Source organism: Carcharodon carcharias, chromosome 6 (genome assembly GCF_017639515.1).
Source record: "Carcharodon carcharias isolate sCarCar2 chromosome 6, sCarCar2.pri, whole genome shotgun sequence".
NCBI lineage: Eukaryota > Metazoa > Chordata > Chondrichthyes > Lamniformes > Lamnidae > Carcharodon > Carcharodon carcharias.
Genome location: NC_054472.1, coordinates 155,267,644 through 155,281,513, shown reverse-complemented (window position 1 = coordinate 155,281,513; position 13,870 = coordinate 155,267,644). Strand labels below are relative to the sequence as shown.

The window sequence follows — 13,870 nt, the reverse complement described above, 5'->3', positions numbered from 1 at the left end:
CTTGAGTTATTTGGATGTCTAGAGAAACTGCGTTTGTTCTTCTGAAAAGAAGATTAAGGGGTAATTTTATAGAGGTGTTCAACATGACTGGCTTTGATAGCATAATTAAGAAGTAACTGTTTCTAGTAGCAAAAAGCTGGATTGGATAACCAGAGGACACAGATTTAAGATGATTGGCAAAAGTCCGATTTGTAGTGGGCTGGGGTGGGGAGGTGGCACAAAACATTATGCAGCAAGTTGTGATCTGAAATATATACTGCCTAAAGCATAGTGGAAACAGATTCAATAATCACTTTGAAAAGGGAACTGGATAAATACTTGAACATTTGCAAGGCTCTGGGGAACGAGCAGCTCTTAAAGAACAGACACAGAATAATACAGTACAGACAGAAGAGGCCAGCTAGCCCATGGAGAAGTATCCTCATGGAATCCACTCTCACCACCCTATCAGGGGGTACTTTCCAGATCTTAACAATCCTACGTGGAATTGCCAGGGAGTGAGGTGGGTGGTATTTACCAATTATTTTGGATAGAGCAGAAATTTGGATAAGTAATTACAGGATCTCTGGTTATTGATCACCTTGCCAGAAGAAACTATTTGTTTCTCCCTATTTGCTCTATCAATACCCCTCAATTTTTAATACCTCTGCCCAGATTTTCACCTGACAGAGCCTCTCCCTCAAGGTGAAAATAGCTTTAAAAAAAAATCATAAGCCCCACCCCCAAACATGGCAATTCCCATTTTATGGGAGAAGGGTGCATTTTAGAGGCAGCTGGCTGTTTAAATCATGAGCTGCCTCCACTGAAGTAGATCTTGGTAGCCTTGGAATGTGAAAACCAGTGCACAGATTGGACCTGCTAAGAGCAGCTCTGAACATTGTAATTCATTTGGATAGCCAAATGGCAAGAAGGTACCCTTTTGGGTCTGATCCTGGGACACCTTTGGGGGAGGTCAGGTGCTCTTTTGGAATTGTTAAAAGTAGCCATAAATGTGTGTAAAAAGTGCATAAACTCATTACTGTCAACACACCTGCCCAAAGTACCAGTCAAAGGAACCTGTCAGAATCCTTATAAGTACCTGTCAAAGGGACTTGTCAAACTGTCGAGGCATTTCAAAGAAAACCTGATGTCCGGGCAGCTATTTTTATAGGGCAGGCTTATGGAGCCGGGAATCCTCCTGTCTTTGTGCAACCGACCCAGGAACGACAATCTGGGCCCCCAATTAGGTTTCCTCTCAAAGTTCTCTGCTCTAAAGATCAATCTCAGTCAGTGTCTTCAATCACTTCCACATAAGTGAAGTCCCTCATCCCAAGTATCAACCTCTTAAATCTCTTGTGTACCTTCTCAAAGGCCTTGACATCCTCCCCAAAGTGTGGTGCTCAGATTATAGGTCTCAGCTGGAATATTTGGTACAGTGATTTGTAAAGATTTAGCATTACTTTTTTTTCATTGTCCCTATTTAACAGGCAAGACATTCTAAGTGCGTTCTTAACCATTTTATCAAATTGCCTTGCCAACTTCTACAGATTTGTGAAGCATCACCCCCAGGTCGCTCTACTCTTGTAACCTACTGAATGGGGTGTTGCAGGAAAATAGTCTGGGTGATCCTGATTGTGGTTATTGTGCATCTAAAATTTCCTGCATTAATTCTGTTAATCCAGAGCTCACCACATTTCCTGTTATTCTGGTTTGCAAAATCAATTTAAATATTTTTAATAATCTTTCATTGGGGTGTGGGTGTTGCTGGCTAGGCCAGCATTTATTGCCTGTGCCTAATTGCCCTTAAGGTGGAGGTGTAAACTTCATTGTGGTTAGGGAAGTGAGTACCAGGAATTGGACCCAGTGACAGTGAAGGAACAGTGATACCACACACCATACTAACTTGGAAATATATATAAGAGTAAGGGGGAACCCAATTAAAACTGAGATGAGGAGGAATTTCTTCTGAGGGTAGTCAATATGTAGAATTCTTTATCGTAGAGGCTGGGTCATTAAGTATATTTAAGGCTGAAAAAGACAGATTTTTAATCAGTAAGGGAATCGAGGGTTATGGGGAAAAGGCGGGTAAGTGAAGTTGAGGATTATCAGATCAGCCATGATCTCATTGAATTGTTGAGCAGACTCGATAAGCCGAATGGCCTGCTTCTGCTCCTATGTCCTATGTCCTCTTATGGAGGGGAACTTCCCAGGTGATGGAATTCTCATGCATTTGCTGCCCTTGTCATTCTAGACAGGAGCGGTCCCAGGTTTGGAAGGTGCTGTCTAAGGAGGCTTGGTGAGTTCCTGCAGTGCATCTTGTAGATGGTACACACTGCTGCTACTGTGCGTCAGTTGTAGAGGGAGTGAATGTTTGTGGATGGGGTACCATGCTTTGTCCTAGATGGTGTCAAGTTTCTTGAGTGTTGTTGGAGCTACTCTCTCCCAGGCAAGTGGAGAGTATTCCATCACACTCCTGACTTGTGCCCTGTAGGTGGTGGATAGGCTTTGGGGAGTCAGATGAGGTACTCGCCCCAGGATTCCTAGCCTCTAACTTGCTCTTGTGACCAAAGTATTTATATGGCTAGTCCAGTTCAGCTTCTGGTCAATGGTTACCTGCAGGATGTTGATAGTGGGGGATTTGGTGATACTATTGAATGTCAAGGGCAATGGTAAGATTCTCTTTTGTTGGAGATTGTCATTGTTTGGCACTTGTGTGGTGCAAATGTTACTTGTCAGCCCAAGCCTGGATATTGTCTAGGTCTTGCTCATTTGTACATGGGCTGCTTCAGTATCTGAGGAGTCACAAATGGTGCTAGACATTGTGCAATCATCAGCAAACATTCCCACTTTTGACCTTTTGATGGAAGGAAGGTCATTGATGAAGCAGCTGAAGATGGCTGGGCCTAGGACACTATCCTGAGGAACTCTGCAGTGATGACCTGGAACTGAGATGATTGACCTCCAGCAACCACAACCATCTGCCTTTGTGCTGGTATGACTTCAACCAAAGGAGAATTTTCTCCCCTGATTCCCATTGACTCCAGTTTTACTCTGGCTGCTTGATGCCATACCTTGTCAAATGCTACCTTGATGTCAAGGGCACTCACACTCTCCTCACCCCTGGGGTTCAGCTCTTTTGTCCATGCTTGAACCAAAGCAATAAGGAGGTCAGGGGCTGAGTGACCTGGTGGAACCAAAACTGAGCATAAGTGAATAGGTTATTGCTAAGCAAGTGCCACTTGGTTTCACTGTTGATGACCCCTTCCATCACTTTATTGATGTTCGAGATTAGACTGATGGGGTGGTAATTGGCCAGGTTGGGTTTGTCCTGCTTTTGTGTACAGGACATAACCTGGGCAAGTTTCCATGTTGCCAGGTAAATGTAGTGTTATATCTGTACTGGAACAGCTTGGCTAGGGGCATGGCATTTTCTGGAGCACAAGTCTTCAGTACCATTGCTAGAATATTGTCGGAGCCCATAGTCTTTGCACTATCCGATGCCTTCAGCTGGTTTTTGATATCACATGGAGTGAATCGAACTGGCTGAAGACTGACGTTTGTGATGCTGGGGACCTCCAGAGGAGTCCGAGTTAGATCATCCACTCGGCACTTCTGGCTAAAGATTGTTGAAAATGCTTCAGCCTTGTCTTTTTCACCGCTGGGCTCCCCTATCATTTGAGGGTTGGGGTATTTATGAAGCTGCCATCTCCACTGAGTTCACGACTGGATGTACTGCATAGCTTAGATCTGATCTGTTGGTGGGCTCGCTTAGCTCTGTCTATCGCATGCCTTTTGGCATGCAAGAAGTCCTTTGTTGCAGCTTCACTAGGTTGATGACTCATTCCTGGTATTGCTCCTGTCATGCCTTTCAGCACTCTTCTTCAAGCCAGGGGATCAACCTTGGTTCAGTGCTAATGGTAGAGTGTGGGATATGCCAGACCATGAGGTTACAGATTGTGGTTGAGTACAGTTCTGCTGCTGATGACCCAGACCCAAGGCATCTCATTGATTCTCAGTTTTGAGTTGCTAGATCTGTTTGAAATCTATCCCGTTTAGCACATGCTGCACAACAGAATGGAGGGTATCCTCAATGTGAAGACAGGTGTTGGTCTCCACAAGGACAGTGCGGTAGTCACTCCTACTGATACTGTCATGGACAGATGGATCTGTGACAGGCAGATTGGTGAAGATGAGGTCAAGCATGTTTTTCCGTCTGGGTCCCCTCACCACCTGCTGCAGACCCAGAATAGCAGCTGTGTCCTTTAGGACTTGGTCAGCTTGGTCAGTAGTGTTGTTACCAAGCCACTCTTGGTGATGGACATTGAAGTCCCCCACCCAGAATACATTCTGTGCCCTTACCACCCTCAGTGCTTCCTCCAAATGGTGTTCAATATGGAATACTGATTCACCAACTGAGGGAGAGAGCGGGGGGGTCGCGGTACGTGATAACCATGCCCGCATTTTACTTAATGCCTTGAGACTTCATGGGGTCTGGAGTTGATGTTGAGGGCTCCCAGGGCAACTCCCTCCTGACTATTCTACTGTGCTGCCATCTCTGCTGTGTCTGTCCTGCTGGTGGGACAGGACATACCTGGTGATGGTGTCTGGGAAATTGCCTGTAAGGTATGATTCTGAGTATGACTGTCAGGCTGTTGCTTGACTGGTCTATGGGACAACTCTCCCAATTTTGGCACAAGCACCCAGATGTTAGTAAGGAGGACTTTGCAAGGTTGACAGGGCTGGGTTTACTGTTGTCGTTTCTGGTGTCATGATAATAGTTGATTGTAATAGTGGACTCCAGTTTTAGATACCATATGGTACTCCCTACGAGATAGGTTGGGATCACCTGACCTGGGAGTTGTAGGTCAAAGTGCATGTTGGAGAGCCTGTCTTGAAAGAATTCAGTTACTGCAAATACATTTTCCTAACATTATCAATAAATTTAGGCTGTCGACATAATAGTGGAGCTGTGTGCATTGTTGAATGAAAAACAAGACATTGTTTCAGAAGTGAAATAAATGCAACAATGGAGGTTCTGAAACTACTGACAGAGCTCAGTTTGGAGGGAAATCTCGCGAAAAACTGGAGGAGGTTCCAGCAGAAATTCAAGCTGTACCTCAGTGACAGGCAGTGATATTAAAAAAAAACACCCTTAGGTATACAGACTTCCATCTTTCTTCATGAGCAGGGGAAACAGCCCTAGAAGTGTAAAACACATTCACGTTTGAAAGTGTTGAGAAACGAAATGACTTGTAAGAAATAATGGAAAAATTTGAAGCCTACTGCAGCCCTAAGAAAACCATCACGTATGAAAGATAGTGGTTTTGTTTATATACGCGCTTGCAAGGCAGTGACAACATTAGTCATTACGTAACTTGAGTTGAGGAAGGGAGCTAAATCATGTGAATTTGGAGAGCATGAAGAATCGCAATTTGCAAAATCGCAAGTGTCACAGAAAACAGCTTTCTGAGAGAAGTTGATCTCGTGCTGGAGAAAGCAATAAATATCTGCAGACCGACGGAGACAATGAAATCTCAGATTAGAGATGACGGAAGATGACAAGCCGCACGCAATCAAGCAGTTAGACGCAGTTAAAAAGCAACAGCCCCGGGAAAGAACAAATACAGTCTGATGGTAAAAAGAAGAAAACTGCTATTAAAACATTTAAATGCAGCCGATGCGGAACATACCACTTACCATGTATTTGTCCAGCCTATGGAAAGCAGTGTAAGAACTGTGATATACTAAATCACTTTGCCAAGATATGCAAATCGATGGAAGTGCGCACAATTGACACAGACATTGAAACTGAAGTTTTCGTTGGTGCAGTAACAACAAATTCCAAAGGAGAAGAACGGAAGGTTGATTTAAAAATTGCCAACATGATGGTGAATTTCAAGCTTGACACAAGGTGCACATGCAAATATCGTTCCCATAAGCCTGTCTTGTAAGATGAGCAACGGAAAACAGTTAACTAAAAAGTGAAGCTGTCTATTTCTACAGGTGGAAAAAATTGCAGTAGAAGGCAAATGCACAGCTAAAGCGAACCACAAAAATCAGTCTTGAGTACTTCCATTCATAATAGTGAAAACTGATCCAAAACCCATTCTTGGAATCAAAGCTTGTGAAAATCCTGAAGCTAATCAAGAGAATAATGATTGTCAGCACTGATGACATCCTGAGTGAGTGTGAAGATGTTTCGGGGGATTGATTGCCTAAAAGGAGAACACACCATCAAGATTAATGAAACTATGACACCCAAAATACACCCACCCAAGAAAATACCAGTAATGCTGTGAGACCGACTGAAAGCAGAGTTGGACAGAATGGAGAAACTTCATATCAAGAAAATTGAAGAACCGACAAAGTATTATTTATCTGTGGAAAAATCAGGTGGGAATCTGAGAGCCTATCTGGATCCCAGAGACCTAAACCAGGTAGTACAAAGAAAGCATTACCAACTGTCCACAGTAGCAGAGATCATGTGTAAATTAGCTGATGCTAAACACTATTCAGCCTTGGATGTGAGTTCAAGCTTCTGGCAGGTCAAGCTGGATGAACGCAGCCCCTATCCCTGTACCTTCAACACGCCATGTGGGCGATACAGGTTTTTATGCTTACCTTTTGGTATTCATTCAGCTTTGGAGGTCTTCCACAGAACAGTGAAGAAACTGTTTGAAGGATTAGAAGATGTAGAAACCTATATTGACAGTGTGCTAGCCTGCAGAGCCTCTTGAGAAGGACATGACCACAGACTAAGGTAGTTGCTGGCCAGAGCTAGAGAAGGGAACCTCAAGTTGAAGAAGGAAAAGTGAAAAATAGATCTTCATGAAATCAACTGCTTGGGACATAATTGAGGTACTGAAGTTGGACCCGAATAAAATCGAAGCAGTTGTGAATGTGTCACACCCCACCCCCCAAGAATGTAAAATACTTGGAGAGGTTTTTGGGAATGGTGACCTATCTTGGGAAATTCATTCTGAACATGCCAGACCTGACAGCACCTCTCAGAACTTCTACGAAATGATTTGGAATGGCACTGGGAACAAAGTCACCAGGAAGCTTTCATCAGTCTGAAGAGAACACTGACACAGGCACCTTTTGTTAAAGTATTACGACGTAAGTCAGCCAGTCAAGATCTCAGTGGATGCTTCAAAGACTGGCCTGGGAGCTATCCTCTTCCAAAATGAGGCACCAGTGGCATATGCTTCAAAGACAGAAACACAGCAGCGATATGCCCAAACAGAGAATGCTAGCAATTGTTTGGCCTATAATGCTCCCACCAGTTTGTCTATGGCAAAGACGTGTAGGTGGAGTCTGATCATAAGCCTCTGGAAGCTGTACTTCTTTTTAAAACCCTGAACTGTGCACCACCAGCAAGATTACTAATGTGTCTGCAGAATTACCAGGTCAGAGTTAAATACAAACCAGGCAAGGAAATGTACATCACAGACGCTCTGTCACATGCATACCTACCCATCATGGAGGAAGAGGATAAAGAAACTGAAGCACAGGTTCACATACTGATGAACACCTTGCCTGTGGCTGTAACCAAACTGAATGAGATCAAGGAAGCAACCAAGAGTGACGCCACCCTGCAAACTGCAGCAGATGTGCAAACTGCACACACATCGGAGGGGAGCCCTTTCTGCTGTACACAAGTACTGGAACTTTCATGAGGAACTTCAGGTCGCAGAAGGAATATTTTTCAAGGGAGAAAAGATCACTATTTCTGCAACACTGATGAAAGAAATGCTGCAGCGCATACATGACAGTCACCTCGGCATTAGAAAAGCTGTTAAATGCGGTATAGCTTTAAGAAATAGAATCTGCCATACTTAAAGAATAAATGTTTCTCAGATCTTAAATATTTTAAATCTCTGCTTTCTAAAATTGACTAGCATGTCATAATAAAATTGGTAATTTATCGTCTTTTTTTTTTGCTGGTCATTTGAGTTGACTACCAAGTCCACTCTTATTACTGAGTTAAGCTTTAAAGGAAATAAATTATTCTAGCACTTACCCTAACTGCAAATAGTGCTCCTAATAAAAATGGATTTAACAAAATAAGATATGCTCCTGGCTAGGCTCACATTTAAGAGCATGGCAGATACATTGTCTTAATTTCCTTTCTGTCTGTTAAACTGTAATGAATGGAAAATTATTTTGCAGCTTGAGTGCCTTCCTAGTAGCTACCAGATGACACTCACTGATAATGTAAAATTGCTCCCATCATCCATGAGCCTTATGTTCATGTTAACCATTTTTACCACAAACATTGTGTTTTTCTCTCTCTTCATAGCCAAATTATGCTTCAACGTTCTGTTCAATTCTGAAGACATGCAAGAAATTACACTTCATTTTGCTGTTTATCATATTAATGCACCTGGCCAGCAAGAGGGCGCTCCTGCTTTTCCAACTGGGTAAGGATGACCATTCCAAACCTGTACCTGAGTGTGCAGTATGGTTAGTGGCTTCTGAATGTGTGACTTCAAGTAGTATAGAGGCAAACAAAAGATAACTATAACCATCTGTGTTTATTTTTTTCATGGGATGTGGCTGCCACGAGCAAGTTGCATTTATACCTGTTTAATCCCCCTCGAAGATGGTGGTGAACCTCCTTGAACTATTGTAGTCCATATATTATATGTACACCCATAATGCTGTTGGGTTAGGTACTTGTGTGGATGCCAGGCTTATTGGACTATTTTCATAACTATTTCATACTATTGAGTGACTTGAGTGTTCAGTCATTTTGGAAGGCAGTTAAGAATCAACCACTTTTGCTGTGTGTACGGAGATGCATGTAGATTAGAACACATAAGGATTACATATTTCCTTTCTGAAAGGACATTACTTGATCTCTTTTACAACTGTGTGATTGTAATGACTAGTTTTTTTGAGGGCTTCCCTGTTTCTGTTGTTGTAAATTGACATTTCTTGTGCCTATATTTCACTGCTCATCTGAAATAATGTGAAATGCTGTGGAAAACCTTTTAACTATATATCTTCCTTCACCCTACTTCAGTCTTGAGCCTTTTTTTTTCCTCTTCTGTTCCTGAAGGTATCGCTTTCTCACAGAAACAGATCCCTCCCACATCCTCACATGGACAAAGGAGCTGAACCCCAGAGGTATGGTGAGAGTGACTGCCCTTAACATCAAGGCTGCATTTGACCAGATGTAGCATCAAGGAGCCCAAACAAAACTGGAGTCAATGGGAATCGGGGAAACTCTCCACTGATTGGAGTCATACCTAGCACAAAGGATGGTTGTGGTTGTTGGTAGTCCATCACCTCAGCTCCAGGACATCACTGCAGGAGCTCCTCAGGGTAGTGTCCTAGGCCCAACCTTCTTCAGCTGCTTCATCAATGACCATCCTTCCATCATAAAGTCAGAAGTGGGAATGTGCGCTCATCAGCAAATGTTCACCATACGTGACTCCTCAGATACTGAATCAGTTCATGGCTAAATGCAGCAAGACCTGGACAATGTCCAGCCTTGGGCTGACAAGTGGCAAGTAACATTTGCTAGGCAATGACCATTTCCAACAAGAGAGAATCGAACCATTGCCTCTTGACATAGTATTGACATCACTGAATCCTGCAATATCAACATTCTGGGGGTTACCATTGACCAGAAATTGAACTGGACTAGCCATATAAATAGCAAGTCAGAAGCTAGGAATCCTGCAGTGAGTAACTCTCCACCTGACTCCCCAAAACCTGTCCACCATCTATAAGGCATACGTTAGTGTGATGGAATACACTCCTCTTGCCTGGATGAGTGCAGCTCCAACAACTCTCTAAGCTTGATATCATCTAGGACAAAGCAGCCTGCTTGATTGGCACCCCATCCTCAAGCATTCACTTCCTCCACCAACACAGTGGTAGCAATGTGTACCATCTATAAGAGGCACTGCAGGAACTACCCAACCCTCCTTAGACCTTCCAAACCCACAACTGCTACCATCTAGAAGGACACAGGCAGCAGATACATGGAACACCACTGCCTCGAAGTTCTCTAAGACATACAACATTCTGACTTGGAACTATATCGTCATTCCTTCACTGTTACTGGTCAAAATCCAGGAACTCCCCATTAGCACTGTGGGTGTACCTACGCCACATGGACTGCAGGAGTTCAACAAGGCAGCTCACCACCTTCTCGAGGGAAATTAGGGGGATAGACAATAAATGCTGGCCTAGCCAATGATGATTGCATCCCATAAATACATTTTTTTTAAAATGCATTTACCAACTAATCAAATTCCTTCAACAGATGTGTTGGCAAACTTTTCAGAGACACACAATCCTGTCCTTGTCCCACATTTGTCGTTTGCATAACGTGAAGCCAGATGGTGAAGGATTGAACTGGAGTCCAACCTCACAATTTTTTTAAAAACTAAACATCTATTTCGAGATATTTCAAACCTCCAGCTCAACCACCATTGCTTCAGTCTGTTCGTAATTATTAAGAGCTGAATTTTCAGGCTGGTGGCAGGGGTGGGATGGGGGGGGGGGGAGGGGGCACGCAGAGCGTGCGCGGCCCCAATTGCCGCCCGCAATTGGATCCGCACCGCCATTTTATGTGGGCGGGCCAATTAAGGCCCGCCCTGCGTGAATAACAGTTCCCGAGGATACCGGTAGTGGGCGGGCCACGGCGGGTCTGCAGTGACCGCCGGGTCCAATGGCGACCCGGCAGCCTGTTTTAAAAAGTTGCTGCAGCCTTTCCAAGGCTGCGAATTCTGGCCAGTGGAAGAGCTTCCCAGAGTGCTGCTGGTGAGCAGGCCAGGGAGGAGGGTAGGGCAGGGGGACACTGTGCTCCTCATTTTTCCAATGATCGATTGACTTGCTGCCCTCCCCGGAGATGGCAGCATAGCGGGAGGTCCTGGTACCCCAGGGCGGGAGGAGGAGGCCCCCCCCCCCCCAACGACCGAATGTGCCTGAGAGGAGATGGCAGAGGGGGTGAGCTCCTGCAGTGTGGTGTAGCACACCTGGGTCCAGTGTCGCAAGTGTTTCAATGACCTGTTTCGCTCAAAGGGTGAGTACCATGTTGGCATTGGTCACTTAACCCAACAGGTTTCCCCCCTGGTGCACCCAACCCCAAAAAGTCTGAGTGTAGTGACTACATTGAATCATTGACGGCATGTGCGCTTCCCTGGGTGGGCCAGCAGATATTGTCCATGCCGAGGTCACCCTGAGGGTGGTGAAGAGATGGGTTCTGCTCCCGCAGCAAGAATATACTGTGACCCACATTACTGTTTAGGGGCAACCTGGAGGAGCAGCACCTAGGCGCGGTGCTGGAACTCCAGGACATGTCAAAGTCAGGGGGATGACATGCTGGGAGGGGAGCTTCAGAATGGCATGGCACTGATCAATCTGCTGTCCTCTGCGCTCCACGTGCTTGCGCCTCCTTGCTATGGAAGTTTAGACCGTGTGGTGCCTGATGCGATGTAGGCAGCAGTTGGCCAAGTGGGTGGGGGGGGTGGTGAGGACAGGCCTAGCATCTTTGTGTTGAGTGTTTGACAGTGGCAGGGTGAGAAGACACTAGAGCCCTGCAATGTACCACTCTGGTCGGGGTGGGCTACCCACAAAGAGTCTAGGTATGATTAGCATTAATCAATGCTCTTCTCTCTTTTTTAGGAGAATGCACATAATGCTGCTGAGTGGGTGAGGACTGGTGGCAGGCTGGCACAGTTAGCGATTCTCAGCTGTTTCGAGCAGAAGGTCCTAAATTTGGAGAGACACCATGTGCCCAGGCCCACCGGTGTCGGTGAGGCTGGGGTGCCATGGGCAGGCACGTTTGTCCACCATTGTTCTCCCAAGGCAGTGCTGAATGTTCAGTGATTGAAGTTTGCAACATGGCTTGACCATTGCTTATGGAAGGATGAGCGCATAATGATCCAGGGGACAGGGACGCACATTGACATTGGGTCAGTTAACGTGGAGACAATGTCCTTGTTCTTCCTTTCAACACCAGCGGAGCAGGGGCGGGAGGAGGAGCAGTAGAGGCTCCCTCTCACACCTGAGGGCCCTGAAGTCTCACCAGCATCACACCATCTCTGCCAGGCAGGCACCAGCACAGATACTAGCACCTCAGTGGGAATTAAACCATCGGCTAGTGTGCTGGGGCACAGTGGTTAGGGCACTTCACAGTTGATGGAGGAGCTGGCAGAGACAGAGTGCCCTTGGCGCCAGCACTCGGTGGACTGCAGAGGACCAGGCACATGCTCAGTCAGTGCCTGATGATGTGCCTCTGCAGGAGTCCACGATGCAGCAGTCACAGGAAATGTACCCGGGTGTGCGGGAACATCTGGGGGAGATACATGAGGCTATGCTTGGTGTCCGTGGCGGAGGAGTCTATGCGGACTATCACTGAAACAATGAGCCTCATGTCTGAGTGCCATGCATCCTCCATGGAGCGTGATGACTTTCGTGGAGAGGCTCTTCCAGGAGACCCATTAGGTCTTCCTGGGGATGCGCTCGGACCAGCAAGCCCTCACATCAGCATTGACCTCAGCTGATCATTGCCAGTGTGGGAGATGATGTGGGCACCAAGTTTCCCAGCTCTGTGCCCATCCATCTACAGTGAGCAGGGAGGTCTGAAGCGACCTCACGTCAGTGCAGCAGCTGCCAGTTGTCTCTGCAGGCTCCTCTCAGGGTGCTCCAGATGAGGGTGGCAGCCCCTCTGCCAGTGACAGGTGCATCTGGTAAGGCAGTGATGACTAGAGAGATGCCAGCTGTGGAACTGGCAGCTCCCTCTCAGGTGGGGCCAGCACAGGCTCCACGGGCCAGAGCACGACCGCCAAGGTCATTGAGGCCAACAGAACAGCAGAGTCAGCAAGCTATCTAAGATGCCACTCCCAGCGAGGGGGTAGCACTAACGTGTAGCACCTGAAAACAGAAACATAAGGCACCTTAGGCACACCACGGGTTTATCACTAGTGTCTTGGCCCGCAATGAGGTTTTTGAGTTGGTGTGATTTTTAACACCCTTTTCATTTTAGTTTCATTAAGTTTCTTTGGCTGCAATAATAAATTCAGACATGTCACCATGGCTGAGGTTACCTCTTTTGTTCTGCAGGTGGATGGTTTCCAATAATGTAATGTGTGCTTCGTGGGACATTCAGCTTTATTAACCAGGACCTTAGTTAATGTTCCTAACCAGGCAGATTATGATCTTCGGTGTTGAGTATGGAACATACAGCCCAGGCTTGTCCTAGAGGCCCATATGTGGTGAATGTCCATTGGATTAAAGCCTCCAAGGTGTCCCTGCTTCCCTGGAGTATGCCCGGGTCAGTGTCTAACCCCTCAGCATTTCCCTGAACGTGCTCATTCTTGGACTCACTGCTGGACTTATCGTGTGCATCCACAGCCAATGCATCTATGTCTTCTTCGTCCACAGCGTTCCCCCCCCCTTTCCACCACAAGATTGTGGAAAGTGCAGCATGCAACCGCTATCAGCAACACACGATCTGGGGGGTACTGGAGTGCGCTCCCTGAGCAGCCCAGGCACCCGAAGCACATCTTGAAGACTGATGATTGTCTCCTCCACAGCCCTTGAAGAGGCGTGGCTCCTATTGCACCACTGCTCAGCTTCTATTCTTGGATGGCAGAGAGGCCTCATGAGCCACCTTCTGAGGGGATAGCCCTTGTCACCCAGCAGCCATCCATCGAGCCGGGCTGGAGCACTGAAGAGGCCCGGCACCTGGGAATGTCTGAGGACGTAGGCGTCGTGGGAGCTGCCTGGGTACCTTACACAGATTGAAAAATCTACATCCTGTAATCACACACTATCTGCATGTTCATGGAGTGGAAGCCCTTCCTGTTGACGAAGCCACTGAGCTCACCTGGCGCCTTGATGGCCACACGTTTGCAGTTTATTGCACCCT

General features: G+C 46.2%; 1 protein-coding gene across 3 annotated transcripts in view; it reads left to right on the top strand.

The window, feature by feature from the left end:
* Positions 1–13,870, top strand: part of LOC121279069 (protein NDRG1-like) — a 93,575-nt gene that overhangs the window by 41,025 nt on the left and 38,680 nt on the right. For all 3 annotated transcript variants that reach the window (XM_041189955.1, XM_041189954.1, XM_041189956.1), the window contains one exon: positions 8,282–8,402. In XM_041189955.1, coding sequence (XP_041045889.1) covers positions 8,282–8,402 — 121 coding nt within the window. The remainder of the gene's footprint in view (positions 1–8,281; positions 8,403–13,870) is intronic.